The sequence below is a fragment of the Ascaphus truei genome, chromosome 2 (assembly GCF_040206685.1).
Source record: "Ascaphus truei isolate aAscTru1 chromosome 2, aAscTru1.hap1, whole genome shotgun sequence".
NCBI classification, from domain to species: Eukaryota; Metazoa; Chordata; class Amphibia; order Anura; family Ascaphidae; genus Ascaphus; species Ascaphus truei.
Genome location: NC_134484.1, coordinates 143,177,016 through 143,197,716, shown reverse-complemented (window position 1 = coordinate 143,197,716; position 20,701 = coordinate 143,177,016). Strand labels below are relative to the sequence as shown.

Below are 20,701 nucleotides of genomic sequence, written 5' to 3'. Positions count from 1 at the left end.
TATATATATATATATAAAATCAAAAAATAAATAGATGATACCGTTCTGTGGCTAACGAAATGCTTTTATTTGTGCGAGCTTTCGAGATACACTGATCTCTTCTTCCGGCGATGTTACAATGAATGAAGCAAGGATTACTTAAAAACAGTGTCTCTTGGAATGTTATCTGTGCTGGTCCTTCCCCCGATGTGGATGTGTTTTATGGCTAGAGGTGTCAAAGGGTTACTGAAAGCAAGTGAAGAAAGAGTGTGTATGTGTATCAATGTGAATAAGAATGAATGGAGAGCCCACAGTATAAACAGTGCTCTACACAAGGTGTGTGTGGAGTGAGAGGGGATATAAATGGTGTGGGTGGGTGTGGAAATGTGAGAGTTTGTAGCACAACTAAAAGTGTGTGTGGATACTATGTGGTCCCTATTGGTGTATAGGGATGGAAAAATAAGGAGTATTAGTATGTGTGAGAGACAGCTGTGTGTGCATACATATAGCACAGTATGTACAGACATGGCCTTTAGCGCTCATGGGAAGAGAGTTCGCTAGTGTCAGTAATGACTCATAAAATTTCGATCTCTGTTTAGGCCACTGCTAAGTGTCCCGAACAGTTGCATAAATTTGTATTCATGCAACCGTCTCTCTTTCGGGGTTTTAAGATTACCTTTGAGTATGGCAACCCTCAGATCGTTCATCTTATGGCCAGAGTCAGAGAAATGTTCGCCAACAGGACTGTCTCTTGTTCCGCGTGTGATGCTGTGGCGATGCAGGTTCATTCTCTTGTTTAGCCCCTGTCCTGCCTCACCTATGTAGTAGCAGCCCCCTGGGCATTTCATGCACATGATGAGGTACACGACATTGCTGGAGGAACAGGTGAACCCTCCTCTGATTTTGTATTCCCGATTCTTGTGTGGTATTTGTATTGTGTCCGCTGTGTAGAGCATTGCGCAGGTTTTGCATCTTTGGTCCTGGCATGGTTTTGTCCCACATTCAGTTGTACTGCTGAATACTTTACTCCTCACCATAATATTCTTGAGATTATGGGGTTGTCTGTATGATAATAAGGGTGCTTCAGGGAAGACCCGTTGCAGTCTTGCACACTGATACACATACACACTCTTTCTTCACTTGCTTTCAGTAACCCTTTGACACCTCTAGCCATAAAACACATCCACAACGGGGGAAGGACAAGCACAGATAACATGCCAAGAGACACTGTTTTTAAGTTATCCTTGCTTCATTCATTGTAACATCGCCGGAAGAAGAGATCAGTGTATCTCGAAAGCTCGCACAAATAAAAGCATTTCGTTAGCCACAGAACGGTATCATCTATTTATTTTTTGATTATTGAAGCTCGGCTAACACGGTACTGATACCTCTACACGTATATATATCTAAGACATGCAGATGAGCATACAGCTATATTTGCACATTTGCTTTCCTGTGGAGGGTTTTTGTCACTTTTTTTACTCACCATAACTTAACTCAGTATTATGGTTTAGCCTATCCCATAGCCTCTCTTGCATTCCCAGTAAAATCAACCCCACACTGATGAGACCCATCAAGGTCGAAACAGCTGTCTGTGGGTGGTTTTCTGGGTATGCACCTTAACCCTGGCTGTGCTCAAAGCTGTGACCATGCAGCAAGCTTAAGCCTATAGGGAACCATGTTAAAAATGGTTATTGAGGCAAAAAGTGACACTGTGTGCTCATTTGCATGTCATTTCCCAGAATCCCTTGCTGCAGTGGAAGTGCTGTATGCTGGGTGATAATGGGGAAAGGTGGGGTTGCATACCTGCCTAAGACATGCAGATGAGCATACAGTTATATTTGTATATATATATATATATATATAATGTAGAGGTTTCTGTACCATGTTAGCTGAGCTTAAAAATCAAAAACGAATAGATGATACCGTTCTGCGGCTAACAAAATACTTTTATTTGTGCGAGCTTTCGAGATACACTGATCTCTTCTTCAGGTGTGTTACAATGGATAATTGCACCGAATCATAGATAGCTTGAAGGCTCCATTTGAACCCTTTAGGCACTTTCACATCATTTGCGACGTTTAGTCCACAAGACAATAAGAACATATTGTGCATTTAGTCTATAAGACAATAAGAAATATTACGCATTTAGTGTAGGTACCGGCTTAAATAGAGTTTACCTTGACGGGGTTAGCAGGCATAAATCTTTTTTTTTTTTTTTTTAATCCAAAGATGCAACTAAATGACTCCTTTGTTAAAAGACTTTGGATCAAAATGTAGAAATCTCACTAATACAGTGCAAGTCAATTTGGGAGGAACACAGACTTTTTGTATTTGTTTTCCATAAACATAATTAGACTGTAAGCTCCTCGGAGCAGGGACTCCTCTTCCTTAATGTTACTTTTATGTCTAAAGCACTTATTCCCATGCTCTGTTATTTATATTATCTGTTATTTATTTGATTACCACATGTATTACTACTGTGAAACGCTATGTACATTAATGGCGCTATATAAATAAAGACATACAATACAATATGGTCAATTCCCTTTCACTAGCAGCATACAACATAAGGTATTAAATGTTGTATGATGTTACTGATACATACAGTTATTGGGGTAGGTCTGAGCTCACCTAATTCTGTTTTGCTAGACAGATACTGTAGATGTGTGTGTCCTTGATAAAATCTCGCTGGAGTCTATTTCTAAAACTACCCTGCCTGCAAAACGGGGGCAAAAGTTGCACCAGATTTATCAAAGAAGAGGCATCCTGTTGAAAGCAATGGGGTTTCTTCCTTTTATAAATCTGGTACAACTCTTCATTTTGCACTGGTTTTGCAGTTGGGGGACATTATGATAAATCGGGGAAGAATGAGATATGGTAGTCTATTTATGTATGTGTACTGTAAGATGCACCGTAAGCTGAAAATGGTCAGTAAACACTGTGAGCTCAGCAAACCCTGATGTTTTATGCCATTCTTGCAGTAACATCACCTGCATCAATTTGTGTCAGGTCTTGTGCGATTATTTAAAAGCACCCATGTCAGGGAAATGATGCGAAATATACCGAAAATAGTCAACTTCAAGCTTCAGCGAGCAGAACTCATGTACACTACTGTGCGTTAGTGTATTCCTGCATTTGTGTCATTCACGATTAGATATTCTAAATCAGAAAAGTATCTAATTAGAAGGGAAACAAAAAAACAAATCTGGCAGGCTAAATAAAAGTATACAATAATTTGCACTAATAGGTTAACTGTTGTCTAGCGCGGCATGTAGCACATAAACCAACCTACAGTGAATACCAGTGTATCAATAATTGACTGATTTAGATACATCAGTCAACAGAAAAAGGAGTTCAAGTGCAAGTTCAAGTGCAAATAATGAAAAACTTTAATGTTACCGCTAGTACTTGAAAGTGTTTTTTGGCAGATGAAAAGCATGGTCATGGAATATAATCTTTCTGTACCAAAGCATCCATTCACGTTAGTACAGCTGTTCAATTACAACCCAAGCTCTGGCTATGTTAGAAAGCTCAGTGGTTTGACATCTTTCTGGCATATAACTACAACCTGACAATGCTTCCCATGTGTAATGTGCACTTTCATCTATTAAAATGCTTTTAGAGAAGCTCCAGGGAGTGCTACTGTATGTCTGCATGGGTTAGCTGCATTGTATATGAATGAAACCAACAATTGCTGTTTAAATATATGCAGTTTCTTTGCTTTGGGATAACCTGCTCTTTTGTGCTTGCATAAAAATCATACTGCAGATGAAGTCACCTGCGGTTGTTCGCAAATAGCACGGTACAGCTGAAAACTCAGGCAGATCAGAAATGTAAAGATATAAATAAAAAAATGTTTTAGTGTTTAGCCTTTTTATACAATGCACATGTAGAAATTCCCTTCACTGTGTCAACCAAGTCCTCTTCCTGCCTGAAAACGGAATTCATCAAGGGAGCCTGACTCTTACGCAAATCTCACGTCTCAGAGAGCTGACCTCTTGGTGATGGAAGGTTGAAGCTTGACAGCTCTATGACTTACAGATAAATGCAATAAAGTCCAGCACAAATTAAACAAAAGTGCAACGCACTTCAGTAGACAAAGGTGTTACCATGTTCCTTATGAATATACTGAATTTTTCAGAATACAAATGATTTATCATAATAACATATGTTGTTTTGTTTAAAGATTTCAAGACTATGCAACTTTGGATTGGGGTGCGCATTGGTCAATGCAGTGTGTTTCTGAAGCTACTTTGGAAACTATGCAGCTATAACTCCCAGTGTGATTTGTTTTACACAACAACACTGCAATGGGACTGGTTTTTGTTCAAAGATGGGTGTGTAAATAACTGAGAGCATAATACCTTCATGGGAATGAAATAGTCTATAAGTGACCCAGGCAAAATGTCCAACACCCACAGCTCTTTTATTTAACTGCAACATAACTTCATATTCTCTTCCATTTACTCAGAATACCCAATTCTGCATAAATTGTAATAATGTACTAATCAGACTTAAAACGGACTGCTTTAATTTGTGTATAATCCTCGGTAAGGTAATATTTCTGCTATATATCTTGAAATCAACGGGCGTTTACACATTTCAATTCACCTTGCAATCATAAGTACTGACTGCAGAAGGCTTCTTACCAGGTCTATTTTTCTCTGCAGCTCCTTTCTTTGCCTTTCCCAGTCCAGCCTGTCTCTGTCAAATCGATCTGATAGCTCCACCTTCTCCCGACTCCAGATCTTTTCGCTTTGCTGAACCTGCCTGCGCAGACCCATCACCAGACTGTGACTGTCAGCAAGCAGCTTCTTGTGCTCCTCTCTTTCTCGCTTAAATGACACCTTCATCTCAGCCGGGCTTGTTTCCCCCTGCGCTCTTTGTCTCTTTACTTCATACTGCATTAAAAAAAAAAAATTAAATATGTAAATACTGGAACAGAAAGTAGCACAATGACCACAATTTCCTATCTGTGTAAAATGTCTTCTGCCCCGAAATAGAAATTCCTTGTTGCTGTATTCTTCCTAGAGAAATGTAGATGTATTGTAGGTTGTGATACTTTTCACTGGACAAGCATAATGGTTCTTGTACAAAAGCGTTCAACACATCACAGCTCTCTTGTTTCGTATGTACTATGTGACTTGTGGGGTCTTAAAAGTCTGTGGGTTGTAATTTTGTTTTGAAGCAGAGTGAATATAAGCGCGTGAGATAACGCATCACACACTGTATTAAGCGGCCATTTTACACAGTGTGTCAATGCTGTGGGGAGTAAGAGCGATTTAGTAGTGAATTTTGAGCGAGCTGTCTTCTGTCCTTGTATTTTGATTTTTAATTTTATTGTCTTGTCAGTGTGAGTTTTCTTGTAGTCTTTCACTTTTATTTTGTTTCACTGTTGTGTCTGTGTTTGAGTTTGAGGAGTGAGTGACATGGAGGAAGGAAGGAGTGGGGGTGGGCATGTGAGTGAGAGCAATGGGTGTGAGAAGAGTGAATTAGAGTGTGAGGAGTGGCAGTGGGCGTGAGAGCAGTGTGAGTGTGAGGAGTGGAAGCGAGAGTAGTGAGTGGTGAGGAGTGGAGGTGTGACTGAGAGGATAGGAGAGAATGTGGGTAGGAGGCTTAGAGGGGCTGACGTAAGGACAGAGTTAGAGGAGTCAAGCAGGGGCTTGAGGGAACAGCGGAAGCTTGAGGGCTCTGGGACGAGAGTGCAGGTAGACAGGGAAAGTGAGCAGCACACTTCTGGAGGTTGAGGCTCTGCCTGTTGCATCACCTCCTGCAACACGTACATTTACATTTAGCATCAATGTTTACACTACCATTTATTTTTAAATTACATACATGCTGCAGCTCATGAAAGGGCACAAATATTTTACACTTAGGAGACATGGCATGTTTTAGAAAGCCACACCGTACTAAATATACATACTAAAGGAGAGGGGGACTGTCACACATCTACTTCCCCCCCTCCCTCTTGTTAGTGTCAGTGAATGTGCCTCTCATGATTCCTTCCCGCAGTACGTTTCGCCGACCTGTAGGAGCACACAGAGGAGTACTCGTTCAGGGTGCCTGCTTCGCGACGTGCGCACGCACATTTGAAACAAAGTATTTAAAGTTAATATCTGTTGTCAGGGTAGCAGCTACCCTGTCGCCGAAGTACGGAGTTGACACTTGCTACAGTTTCAATAAACAACTCAAGTTGTTTTTTCAAGCTGCAGCAGCATCACTGGTACTTCGCCACCTCAATGCTAGCAAAGGTCTGCTGGGGATGATGTGCACACATCGCCCAGCAGACTGACGCGCGCACACGCGGGTGTGCGCCCTCCACTTCCTGTCTCTGCCACCCTGAACGAGGCCTTAGGTTCTGACTGGCCAGTAGGAACTAGAATAGCTAATTAGGTCAGCTGCGCTCCTAGATTGGCTATAAAACTTCACCCATCCTGTTTGGTCTTTGCTTGCCAAACATTCTGTTTGACAGGTCAGGAGTCACTTTATTATTTTTTTCCCTAGTGGTGCGGCTTTCCCTGATCCTCATCATTCTGGCTCCTATTTCTACTAACATTCAAATACATTTTTTTTGTTGTGTATTCCCTTTGCACTATTTGGATCCCCCTGTGTATTATCTTTTCACCTTGCTATTTTCTTGCTGTTGCAGTTAGAACTGCAGTTCCTTGCAGCTTATCTTGCTTGTCCTGTTTTATCCTTTAGCTGTTGTCTCCTGTTTATTATTTAGATACCATCGTTTTTGGTGCAGCTCTGCACATTATTGCAAACTCCATTTTGTGATCACTGTCTTCATATATTAAGCTATCAGTTTGAATATATATATATAATATATTTCTGACTCCTGTCTTTTGTGGGATCCCATGCTACATCCGAGGGTTTCATACATCCTGATAGTGCCACAGATACTCACACGTGTTTGATTGGTTATAGCATGTCTCCTTCATAAACATTTCACTCTCTAAACTTAGAGAAACCTACAGTATAGTAACATCTGAACACGTTGTGCTCTTATCTGCATCCAGGACCAATTCCTCAGAGAAGAGCAGGATCTGGAAGGAGATTTGTGACCATATATTCTGCTTGGGAATGGCACACCGAGAACTGCAAAAAAAGCTTCTCGAATATCAAGAGCAAGGTCCAGCAAAAGATTGGGTGACAGCCACAAGCATGCTTCTTGGACAGGAAGTGGTCCCTCAGAGCCCTGGAGGAGAGCCCTAGGAGGGCTCATGTAAATAGATGAAAATAAAGTCTGTTGATAGTGATAATAGACCCATGTGGGCAGTAATAGTTTGATAATATCTCTTCAATCACAGCTAATACATAGTCCTGGGAAGCTGACGGCAGATAATTGTCAGCTTCCAGACCCCAACAATTTCTAGTGTCTGTTCAATTGCAGCTGTTAGGCAGATCAGGGAAACTGATAGCAAATAATTGTCAGCTCTTAGATCCCAATCATCTGATTTGCCAGTATTGGGTTATATTACCAATCAGTGTAGACAGATGAAAAGCAGTCTGTTGAAAATAACAAAATTAGACTGATAAAGTCAGTATTTTGTGTCAGTATTGATACTCTGGTGTGGCTATTGTTAGGTACATATCAAAGTATAGGCAGGGTAATATGGCAAGGTGTATTGTAACACATAGGAGATAGGTTAAATAGAAACAGTTACTAGTTGGTCCCTAACATGGAGATAAGATCTACTGGTATCAGAGTGCTGGTGACACAATGACCTTATCTGACTGTTAATTACTAGTCAGTTGCTCTAAATACAAAATTGGCAGAATGTAAGATATCCCTATTCTAGTTGCGACAGGTGAAACGCGTCCCCTGGGCTTCAATAACACCCGGGAGCAGCGTTCTCCTTCCCTGTATGTTCCTGCTCTGAGGTGCGCTGACTAGTGATGTCAGCGCTAGACTGAAACCTGACGCACGTGTTTCACGCCTCCACAACGCTTTCTCAAGGTTTCGCCTTGTGGAGTTGGTGTTATATTCATCAGTCACCCAGATATAAGTGTCATTGTCATTAGTATACGTTAGTTGTAAGAGGGACTGTCCCTTTAACAACAACAACAACAAAAAATAAGACCGTTTAACAGTCAGAAAGTATGACACTAATGCACATACATATTTCCACTTAGGAAGGGAGGTGGGTAAATTGTAACGTGCAGATTGGAAAATACAGGAAATATGAGATCACACCATCAGAAGTATCAGTGTCTGTTCTGAGGAACACTGGGATTCAGGAAGGATGTAAACTAATTTATAATCCAACCAACTCCTCAACTGGCAACATCCCCGTCTGCTAAAAATTTGTTCTGTGCCAGATTTTACAGCTGATTTACTGCTAATCTATTGTCTAGATAAGTGTACACAAAGCTGACACAATAAAATGGTAGCCTGTGACAACTGTACACATGTACACATTTTCAGTAGAACTGTAATGTTTTTTGTGGGGACTCTTATAGTACTATATCATTTGTTACTAAACAAAAAAATACCCCCCTCTATTAAACGGAACTTTAACAGTTTTCTGTACATTGCACATTTCCATTACAATTTTGTATATTACACACAGACAGGATGCATGGTTGTAGCATTTTTAGACACATTTCTGATGCAATTTATCATTTAGGTACTTTTATAATAGCAATAGCAATGCTAGCAGTGAAAACATTTTACTACCAAGTTTATAATTGTGCAGAATGATCCATGACTCTTTGTATACAGCATGAGTGTATTGACACAAATAAAGGAGAGTACTGTTTAAAGCAGCAGTCCAAGCTGCCGTTTAAAAATAAAATAAAAAAATGTTTCCCTTTAATATGTGCATCAATACAATATACACAATAAGTAATTAGCTGATCAATCGGCGAAGATTCGGCTCGTGGGTTCACTAAATGGCTGTCAGTGCAGCAGAAGAGGACAAAAGACACAAAGTTCTGTGGGGACGATCATGTGACCAGGCAGTCATTAAATACAATTGGTGCACTGGTACACCTTCTGCTGCACTAACAGAGATTTAATAAACCCCCGAGCCGAATCTTCGCTGATCGATCACAGCAGAACGAATCGATCGGCAACTTAGCTAATCACTTGTCAGTGTGCAGATTGTATTGATGTACATATTGAATGGAATTTTTTTTTAAACGGCAGCTTGAACTACAGCTTTAAATCAGGATCATATAAGAAGATTAAGGAAGTCCAATACAGGTTTTGAAGTATGCAAATAGCATGCCACAGAGGGCCTCAGTGACAAGGCACCTGGGTGCTGACGGATCGTCTCTAACCATAGGTCTGCATTAACAGTCCTCGTCGGTGGCAGGGAAGTGGCAGTCCCTACACTGACAAAAGGTATTGGGGTCACTTGAACAGAACCCGCTAGGAGCCCCAATGGGACGAGCATTACAGATAGAATACCGAGGGATATCCTGAACAGGAAATCTAGGGGAAACCGGGTCTCAGAACAGTTAAGCAACTAAGAGATATACCTCAGTATGAGCATTAAGAGTGGGCATTCATGGTAGCGCATAAAGCACTGATAACCATAAAGAAATAAAGGGACATTGCAACGGTGTATAAAGTGTGGTGTGCGGTCCCCATGCCTGGGGGACCTGAATAAAAGACAGTTGTACTACAAAAGTTCCTGGCGCCCATTACTCTACAACCGTGCTACCTCCTCGCCCAGCCGCCTGAATCCAGCACCCAGAGTCACGGTGACCCATGCGGAGTAGCCATATACACACCACACCAATGTAATGTCCCTAGTAGCCGGACAGGGAGGGTTACACTATATTGGAAGACTGCAGTTGTAAAAGTCCGGTTGCATCTATGAATTATGTATGTCTGTATAAAGATAACTTCATGTGCAGCTAGCTAGATTTACAACATTTTAAAACTCTACTCGGTTCTTTACATATATTTGCTGGTGATGTCCTGGTTACATCACAGCTGCATCTAACCTTGTGCCATAAGATATTCCTAAAAGGCTCTGGGAACGCCAGAGGGTGTGTGGCCAGCAAGACATTCCATATATCTGTGTAAGTTTACTAAATATAAAATATTGGGGATCTTATACAATTCACAAGAAAAACAAATATATATTTGTAACATTTGCAACCAGACAAATTAAATGATGCTAAACAATCCACCATTGTGCGACGGTCAGTTATTAGTTTCTCTCGGCAAACTCACCTGAATGTGATGAGGTCACTATATTCTAGGAATTACAGGGATAAAATTCTGAGAATGTTTCTATACTCAGGCATTTTTTAATTCAAAAGAAAACTATTTTCTCTTTCCGGACTTTAAAAATGCCATATGGTAAATTGATGAGGGGGAGTTCAGGAGACGCGCCAGAAGGTGGGCTTAATTTGTTCTCAATGTAGGGGCTTTGAGGATAAAAAACACGCATTCGAGATATGAATTTGGAATTAAACAGAGGAATGTTTAATGCCAAAAAGACACGACCTCTTGGAGAAATCTCCAGGTCAGCTTTATATCTGTGTGTATTAACCCAGGTTACATATATAAGTGTAACCCCTCTTTGTATACCCTTAGACTAGCTTCTACACGCTAAGGTGGGGTCCAAAGTCCTACTTGCTGTTAAAACAGTGCTATCCCACGTACTGGGCACACGGACCAAAGTCAAACAATAGGACACGACACTAGGCCTTGAAAAACAAAAAGTATTTATATAAACCCCTTCTTATCACAGAAATAGACATAAACATGATCCTCAGTCAGAGGATCATGTACATACTGTTACAGTGTTTATAAAACGCTGCACAGTCGTGTACCAATGTTTCGCCCATGTTCCCACAACCCCGTCTTATGAGGGGCCCATGTGTTGGTGCCGAAGAATGCTGGAGCTCTTATTAACTGTGGGTGGCAGGCCTGTTCTTCGCAAAGCCTTCAGTACCCTTGTCTCTAACTGAGGATCCCTTCTCTTCGTTACTCACGACACCTGTAACCTGATTGCTTGGGGCTCATCCAAACTTCCAATGAACCGTCTCAGCTTTCTCTCTCCCTCTCTCTCAGGGACTGCTATCACATGCGTCTCGGTAGACCTCTATGCTCCTCGACGCTTTGCTTGGATGCAGGATGGACTGACCCTGATTTTGTCTGTCCATTCGGAGATCACTCAGGCTCTGAATCCACGTGCTGCTCCAGACCGTCTTAAAGGTTTCTGTTCCATTAGTATCTCTTCCACAGTCTTTTCTATTGGTTGCGTCTTGTGACGGTAGGGATATCTGGCATCATAAAACTGAAATGAAGCCCAGTTAGCTACCACCTATGTAAGGCGTATTTCAACAAAATATATTTAATATCTGGGGGAGAACAGGGAATGTATAATGCACTATGTATGTGAGAATGTATTCCAAATGCAATCCCCAAGTCTAGTTGAGCAAGCAATATGAGGTAAAGTGCTTGTGATCTATGTGTAAGCACTGTGATGTGATTTGGGAGTCAGCCCTGCAAAGTGATAAATGGATTATGTGTACATTTGTATGGAGGGGACTCTGATTTAATCAGCTGAGGTTCCTGCAGATAAATGTGTATTGAGACAATGGTTGGAAGCGTGGAGGTGTTACAGACATTTGGTGAAGTGAGAAAGAGTGAACAATCAGGGATGGGTTCTTAGCACGCCCTCTGGCTGTTGTGGCACCAACCTAATTGTCCAGCAGCCCCCTCCCATGCAAGGGATTGCCACAGAGGGCTATATAAGGTGTGCTGTGGATCAGAGAATCAAATCTACCTTCAGAGAGCATCTGAGCGCAAGAGAGGCTAACAGAGACTGAGAGACACTCTGGGAAGGAGTGTGGAGATTTCCTCAGAGAAGCTAACAGAGGGAGAGACACTCTGGGAAGGAGTGTGGAGATTCCCTCAGAGGACCATCTGAGAGACAGAGAGACTGAGAGACATGCTGTAAAGGAGTTTAGATCTTTACAGGACCAGCTGGAGATCCATGTGAGTGGCTGCTGTGTGATCAGCCCTCTGATATCCTGGACGAGAAGCGGACAGAGAAAGCCTTCTTGAAGCAGGCCCCTCACCTCGTGTGGCTAGAGTCTACTACCCTACTTGTCTGCTGGCGTGCCAGAATAAACCCCATTTTATTCAACAACTTTGTCCTGTCTGGTGCTAGTGATCCCGGTGGTTTTGGTGTAAAAGTACTTCTCTCCTGTGACACTTCTCGTCTATTAAGAGTCACATGTCCATGTCACACTGGAGAGGGATCTGCCAAGGGGCAATGTGAGTGTATAGCATATACCAGCGGTGCGCAAACTGGGGGGTGGGGCGCAAGATTATTTAAGGAGGGCACGGGCTGCGTGCGGGGAAACCTGGGGGCGGGCAGAGCTGTGCACGGGCAGCCAGAAGCTCCGTGCTGAGGCTGCTTCTCTGCTCTGTGTCTTGCAGAGGGGGCGGGGCTTCTCTCTGCACACAGACAAGCCCTCCTTCTCTTGCTGTCTGTTTCCCGCCCCAGTTTTCAGCAGCCCACGGGGGGACTAAAGCAGGAGCATGCCTAGTACTCCCCCGACCCCCAGGTTAAAGTGTGTGTGTGTTGTGATTGAGTATGTGTGGGGTGTGGGTGTTGTCTGTGTTGGTTGTGATTGAGTGTGTCTTTTCTGTGATTCAGTGTGTGTTGTGTTGGTTGTGATTGAGTGTGTGTTGTGATTGAGTGTGTTTGTGTGTGTTATTTGTGATTGAGTGTGTGTTGTGTCTGTGTGTTCTGATTGAGTGTGTTATGATTGTGTTTTATGATTGTGTTGGTTGTGATTGTGTGTTGTGTTAGTTGTGATTGAGTGTGTGTTGTGATTGAGTGTGTGTGTTGTGATTGAGTAGGTGTGTGTTGTGATTGAGTGTGTTGTGTCTGTGTTGGTTGTGATTGTGTGTGTGTGTGTGCTGAGTGTGTGTGTGTTCTGATTGAGTATGTGTTGTGTCTGTGTGTGTGTTGTGATAGTCTGTGTTGTGATTGAGTGGGTGATGTGATTGAGTGTTGTCTGTGTGTGTTGTGATTGAGTATGTGTGCTGTGTCTGTGTTGTGATTGTGTGTGTGTGTTGTGATTGAATGCAGCGCTGCACAAACTGGGGGGGGAGATTATTTAGGGGGGGGGCGTGTGCGGCGAAACCTGGGTGCACGGGCAGGCAGATGCTGTGCGTGGGAGGGCGAAAAAGCTGTGCTGCGGTCGGCCAAGAAGATGTGCGCGGGCTGGCAGCCGAAGATGTGTGCGGGCGGCCGAGCAGGATAGTGCAGGTGGCGGCCACGTGAGGGTGTGCGTGTGCGCACGCGCGGGGGCTTCGGAGGTACGGGGAGAAGCACTCCGGAGGGCGGAGATGTCAAACGCCCCTCCTTCGGTGTCTGCCCTGCAATAGCGCTGTGTCCCTGCTCTCCTCCGCTGACAACCTGCTTCGCTGCGATCCTCTGCAAGTGAAAGGGTAGGCTGCCACTATATCACTCATACTATGAATGTACAGAAATAATGAAAAAAAAAGTGACTCTTCCCCGCTTGTGCTTGCAAAATTATGCAGGACACCCTGTACTCATGCTTGGAGAGTTGGTGATGTCACCGCTCTGAGGCAGCGTGAACGCTAATTAGGTTAATCTTTATTTAATTATGTTTTCCCCACCTAATCTGTGATCTCTACACAATAGTCCATTTTTATATTTTGAAGCTATGGTTACAGAAGCTCAATTTTTCTGTTTATGGTTTGAGAAATTGTGCTTTAGGTGATTACCTGTGTTAAAGAGAGAATTCTGTAATTCTGTATTTAAGGCCCAGGATTGCAGGTTGTCATGTGATATTAGTATTTTTGCTTTAGGGCCTTTGCTTTAGTTGCTTAGAAATAAACTTGGCTGTAGACATGAACAGTGAAATGAACCCATTTTTCATTAAAGCATGGTAAGTGCTAACCTATTTTTGTACACTCAAGTGGTTAATATATGTTTCCAAAGACCGAATATTTCAAAAATAATAAAACATAATGCAGCAGAGTCGGTAAATGCCAAGCTCTGGGATGACTTAAGACTGAGGCATAGAAGTAGAGAAAAGGTTCCCAAAGCAGACTTTCCATACCCTCAACAGCTCAGCGTTAATTGTCTGTTTTAGCAAAGAGCTCAATCCTTCCCCTTCCATCCACACTACATCATCATCTTTCGGCTTTGGTTCTTTGGGCCTTGCAGCAATGTAACAGAAGTACAAATTTACACTTGGCTCTCCCCCACAATTTGTCCTAATCAAAACCATAAATGGGACCCTCCTATTGCCCTCAAATGGGTCTATGTAGCAAAGCAAAAGTGGGACGATTTGAGGAGAAAAAAGTTTATTTGAGGAGAAAAGGATTTTTTAAGTGAAACATCTGTTGCAGCTCCAGAATGTCACACTTTTTGCCTTGATAATGTAGACCCCAAAGCCTGTAGCACAATGAATCTCCCCCCCCCCCCCCGAGCACCCTGACTTGAGTACCTGCTCCAAGCGACACTTCAGTTCTGTCCCTTCCACGTCCCAGGCAGCTTTGTCATCAGCATACTGTTGCTGGATCTCATGCCTCTCTCTTTCTTCATCCCGCAGCTCAGATCGAAAATCATCCAATAAGCCCTTCATGGCAGCTAAGAGACGGCGATTTTCATTTGCCTGCAGTAACAGAACTGGTTTTATTTTTAGGACTACATTCATTTTTTTGTTTTAGTCTCTTCGGTTATACATCCAAAATATATAGGGAAACGGAAAAAAAGCTCCGCAAATCGTTTCTATGAAATTGATGATTGCAGATCAGTGATTATTCTAAGAGATGAGATTCAAAAATACAAATGTTTCATTATTTTTTCATCTCAAAGTGGAATCTTTCTTTGCCACTGCGTTAATGGTGTAGTTACGTTACATGTCAAAAGTAAAGACAGAAAATCGAAGTACTTTCTTAGCTGTGCACTCAGGTAAGGGGTAGAATGTCCTAAAACATTATTTGTATTATAATACATCTAAAGTATATACACTAAAACATTTTTTTTTTTAAAAGTGCCCATTAAAGAGCGGAAAATAAATAAATTGTAATCTCAATAATAGGAGACTATCTTCTTTATGACAAGTCATAGCTAAAATCTATCTGTATAATTTAAGTCTGCGCAGTGTGCCTATTGCTAAAAGTTATATATCAGGAATGGAGGTTTTCACTCAAAAGTTCTGGCATGTAGCACAGAAAATCACGTTGTGCTAAACTTCTGGCATATTGCGCTCAACAGCTGGCAGTGGAATGAAAGATAGATAAACATACTATTATAGAAATAGCACTAAAAGATGACTCACAGAGATTTTTTATTTGCGCTGACGCCAATGGACATCGCAGAGCCATGATCACGTGACCATGCAGGAGGAGATGCCGCCAAAGAAAGTAAGAGTTACAGAGGCTATGCGCTCTCTCCCCGGCAATCACTTTAATTATTGCGGGGGAGAGTGCGGGGCCTCTGTAACCGCGGGGCTCAGTGCCCAGACACTACCATCACGCCGGCCCAGGCATAATACATAGGGGCCTATTAATTAAACTCCAATACTGCAAATGCAAAATCACCTGAAAGTAGCCTGCAAGTTGATGCAATAACAATTTGGAATTTTTGCTGTATTCATAACAAAATATCAATTTATTAATATTGCACTGTTTCACATGTCATTGCTATGCTCTTTTCACCCGATTTACTCTAGTACTGCCTGAAAATTGGCCAGAAATGTCGATTTAGGGCCTTTGCGGGAGAGAAAGACCCGAGATACCGGGGAAATATGCAAATGTTAATTATTTGCATATAATTTACATATTTAGATTTGCCTATTTCCCAAAGTATGTGCTTTTCCATATGCAGTGCTCGGTCCAACACAAAGGGTTACATCTTACCTGGAAGAATCCAAATCATAAATGTGAATAAACAATGACATAGTTCCCAATAGTTTTGAAATTCCTAAGCCAAAACAGCAGAGTACTGGAGATTAATCGTGTCATGGTTGACTGATGATTGTAATAAAATAATAGGTCACAGTGAGTTTTTTGAGGCTATAATTAATTATGTTTAAAGGTCATCCATGATTATGGAAAGCAGGAATTGTATTAACACTTCACAATTTAAAAAAGTATGAGGTTTGGCAAATCCTTTCCGGGTTTTCATATTCCGGTCCTGGATTTTGCTCTTGCTCGCCCTCTGTGGCTGGATCGTCCATTTTTGCTCCTGGCTACTTCCTTTAAAAGGACAGCCCCGTAATAGCAGGAAGTTGCCGAGCAAAGTACCAGTTTCTTGCTGTGTTCATGCAACGCGTTTATGCTTTTTGTCTCTCACATTACCAGACCCGGCTCATGTACCTCGACTACCCTTGTCTTCAGCCCGCCCCCAACCATTGCAAGTACCTCGACTACCCATGTCTTCAGCCCGCCCCCGACCATGGCAAGTACCTCGACTAACCTTTGATTTCGGCCTGCCCTGCCCTCTGCATCCACACCGACTACGCAACTCTGCTGCCAGCCGTGACCTTCGGCTTACGACTCACTACTCTATCAGGACTCTGTCCCTCGGCTCAGGTCAGTTCTTTCACCTTCCTACCTCAGCCCTGCGGGTCGCTTCCTGCTTGAGACGAGCATCTTTACGTTTTGCTCGGCACAAATATGGACCCCGCTGAGGTAGGACGAGCCATTACCCTGCAAGGACAGTACTTGGGGGATCATGAGCAACGCCTCGGCCTACACGATCGACAACTGGCACAGATGTGTGATGCGGTGCAGGACTTAGTCACCCACATAGGCACCCATCAGCCAGACTTGAGGGCTGCAGATACGGCTCATATATCGCTCCTGTTATCCCCAGCTATCAGGGAACCTCAGATCCTGACTCCTCTACGGTATGGTGGGGATCCTATGGAGAGACTGCCTGCGGGGGGCGCGGGGTTTACAAAGGCCCCGCGCGCTTCCTGAAGGTACTTAAATTAAGTGCCGGGGGAGCTGCAGGGCCCCTGTAAACCTTTACTTACCTTGGCTCCACACATGTCGCCATGGCAACGCGGCGTCAAATGACGCCGTGAGGTCATGTGATGTCACATTGCTATGGCAACGTGACGTCATGACGCCGGAGACGAGGTAAGTGGGGAAGCGGGGGGTGCTTTCGCGCGGGTAAGGTGACCGCCGGCAGGGGGGCGCAGGGAAAAAGGTTTGGCCTCCCCCTGGTCTAATACTACAGAACTGATTTATTAAAAAAACAAAAAACAAACATAGGATGTTCACGTTTTGCAGCTTGTGGATATGGAGAATGATTCTGAAAGCTAACCTTTGCTAAGTGTTGAAAGGATTTTATATGGGCATTTGCTATTAGAAACAGATGATCTTAGGCTTTTTTTAATGTTTCGCCAAGCTCTCTTTTGCCAATACAATACCTGTTTTTGGTGCTGTAGTAACTCAGCTGTCTGGAGCTGTGGGCTCTCAGGAGGCGAATGCTGGGAGTATTCCATCAGACCAAACACCCCATCCTCATCATCCTCTTCTCCTTCCTCCAAATCAGGATCACTTTCTCGGAAGTCAGGATGAAGGTCAAATTCTGGAAGGGCATTTAGTTGATCAATCTAAAATGAGATAATGTTCCCATGTTATCCTAAAAATATTACTGTATATTGAAATAAAATGGTGCTTTAGGCAAGAAAATCAAGATGCACTGGTTACATTCAACTGGCAGGACTAGCAGCAAATTAATTATTCATATCAGTAACTTGTAAGTAGAAATATTTTATTAGCAGAATAATGCTTTCCACACAAGATACTATACAAATCCCAGCAGCAAGAATTCCGGACTGTGTTAAGTTATTCTAGAACACAACATTTGTTGATATTCATATTTTTCTTTATTCAGAGCTTTATATTTCTGTGCATAGGATTTTCCCAAAACATCTAGAATACATTGCGCTACATATATAACATAAAACAATGTTAAGCAACAAAGAATACCGTATTTAAATGATTTATATTGATGAAACACTTTATCAGATTTTCAGTTTTTAAGTCCCTTCTGTAAATCAGTACAATATTGTATCAATCAGTTAGAAAAATTATTGACCACTAAGATTAAATACTTAATGACTACGTACCAATCCATTTACAGTCACAAGATAACTACTCATACTGTAGATGTAATTCCTAAGTTTTGTATGTCATGCAAAGTCTTATCAACAATACATTCAATTCACATTATCATATGTATTCACCTAGGTAAGTTTGGAAAAGCAATCCGCTTTTTGTGTTTTAATAGCAACATATAAGCAGTGCTTCAACAAAAATTATTACTAAACATGAATGGCTGTAGTAAAGAATATGCCAAATGGCAAATCTAATCCCAACCCCTCAGTAACACAGCTAAACATGGCCTCAGTGCTCACTATCAGACTTTATTTATTAAACTGTGATAGTGCTGATTGGGGCATAATCACATGGAAATTCTCATTGAGGTTAATTGAGTTTCCTTTTAATAGTGCCCCGATCAGCACTGTTTCCAGTTTCATCAATAACCCCCTGCGAATGAGCCTCTAGAAGATGATGGGTACAAATAGTAAAAGAGTCAACTAATTAAAAGGAGCAATCTCCCCTAACTAACAGGATTGGAACCAGGTGAATCCTCCAGAGCTGAACCATGTTATTGTTTAGGTCTGGGGACCCCTCGGTTTCTGAGATACTTACTGAAGAAGTTCCTGGTATTACGTCCTGGTTTTTAAAAGGGATTTCAATGGCCATCCAACAGGAAACCACAACCAATGATGTTGCAGCCTCCTATTGCCCCGAGATCTGGCAGCCATTTTGTTTCCCTGGAAGGAGACAAACCCAATAACATCACCAGTAAGTGAAGGGCATGAGGGGGTCCGTGGAGCTGAAAATAGCGGCGTTTGGCCATGGGCCAATCCTGGGTAACAAATAACAAAAAAACATGTAGGGGAGACTGCTTGTTTTAGGAACAACTTTTATGAGGAGTAGAATGAGAAGAAGAAACCAGTATAATGCTAATGAAATGAGTGGAGCTTGTTACAATCCCTGTGTCAAAACCTTGCGATAGATCTCCATGTGCTGCTGGTACCAATGATTACATAGCAAGCTTTACGTGCAAGGTATAGGTCCCTGGAAAATTCTATGCTGACTACACGGCAGCTCTATTCAAAACAGAGGATACCCCAAAGGTTGGAGAAAGCAGGCCACATTCATTCATATGTGATGGTCATGTCCTAAGGTGGCAGAGCTTAGGAAAAAAATACATAAATTCTCGGAGAGGACCCTGGTTTTTTTCCCCTTTAGATGCCTGATCAGGTCTCCTATACAGACCTTTGGAAGACACCAGTAAACACCCTAACAAATTGGCAGACATACCATGACTGCAGTGAGATGCTGCTTAGCCGCCCTTTGGATGAGTCCAAACCTGCCATCTCTCATACAGATTAAAAAAAGGATATGGTATTCTCTTAAATGGTGAAACTAAGTGTATACTAAGGGACTCGTGGTCATAGTTCCAGAAGATGGCAACCCTGGTTGATTTACGAAAGCTTTCAATCACATGGCCGTCCACCTCTTAACCAAGCCAATATCCTCCCATAGCATACCCAAAGATTCCATTCCTTGGGAACACTCCCCATTGTTTTGCAGGGGTACAATCTTTAGTCTTTAACTGGACATCACAAATATAAAAATATATAAAAACCAGAAATCTAAAAAGGGTTCATTGTTTAGCCTGTATGTATCTACTGTACGAGAACTTGGCTAAAATGTATAACTGATGAGGCACCAAAATCGATGATGTAAAATAAAAAATTTGTGTATGTGTTTGTCAAGAATGTCACTGTATTCCCTTCCCCTCCCTCCCCATTTCTCTTCCTTCTGTACCCTCCCCCAACTTTGGAAAAATTCAATATAAATTATAAATATAAAACATAGGTTACCTGCAGCAACTCATCCCCCACGTCGTCTTCCACCTTCTTGCATTGCTGCCAGTGCCTCAGGAGCCACTTTAGCTTGACATAGAGAACAAAGACATTCTGTTTGAAGTTTCCCAATTCCTGCTGCAGAAGACTCTTCTCTTGGCCCCAGGATTTCTCCTCCAGCTTATTCTGCAGAGTCAGGCTTTGCACCTCCAAGTCTTTCCTCCTTATGATTTTCAGATGCTCCTCCTCCAGCTGTAAGTGAGGAGCAAAAAAAAAAAAACCAACATATCAATATGAATGTACTACACAACATTTTGTGGTAGATTATATAGCAGTACAAATGGAAACATTAACTCTAGTTAGCGTGGGGACAACTTGATTTATTCATGTTTTAGTTAGGACATTACTTTCAATTATAGCCAATTCGGACAAAATTAAGATGGATATTCAGCATAAATGTTCAAACCAATTTTCAGTTTGCAGAAAGGGGAAATCTTTAATGAATGGTGTGAATCTGGAAGGCAGATCCCGAGAAGCAGGGATAGAAGGAAGGATGGCCCATAGGGCTCTCATCTACAAGCTCTCCCTTCTTGGAAATAATCCTCTCACTGGGTTTTCACCATACATCTGACAGAAGCATGTCAGATCATATTCCTGCTTGTACTGTATTTCTCCGATTGATATTATCATCCAGTTTTCCTTTCTTTCCTTACATTTCCCAAAAACTCTTAGTTGAGTGCTAAGTGACTTATTAACCCTCAGTGCCACACAAAGTAACTACTACATCATGGGGTCTGGTACC

The 20,701-nt window shown here is 42.2% G+C and overlaps 1 protein-coding gene across 4 annotated transcripts in view; it reads right to left on the bottom strand.

Annotated features, from left to right (window-relative positions):
* The window catches only part of MTCL1 (microtubule crosslinking factor 1), a 174,461-nt gene that overhangs the window by 29,106 nt on the left and 124,654 nt on the right, over positions 1–20,701 (bottom strand). For all 4 annotated transcript variants that reach the window (XM_075585351.1, XM_075585352.1, XM_075585353.1 and 1 more), the window contains 4 exons: positions 19,918–20,151; positions 17,383–17,568; positions 14,446–14,613; positions 4,632–4,883 (listed from right to left, as the gene is read on the bottom strand). In XM_075585351.1, coding sequence (XP_075441466.1) covers positions 4,632–4,883; positions 14,446–14,613; positions 17,383–17,568; positions 19,918–20,151 — 840 coding nt within the window. The remainder of the gene's footprint in view (positions 1–4,631; positions 4,884–14,445; positions 14,614–17,382; positions 17,569–19,917; positions 20,152–20,701) is intronic.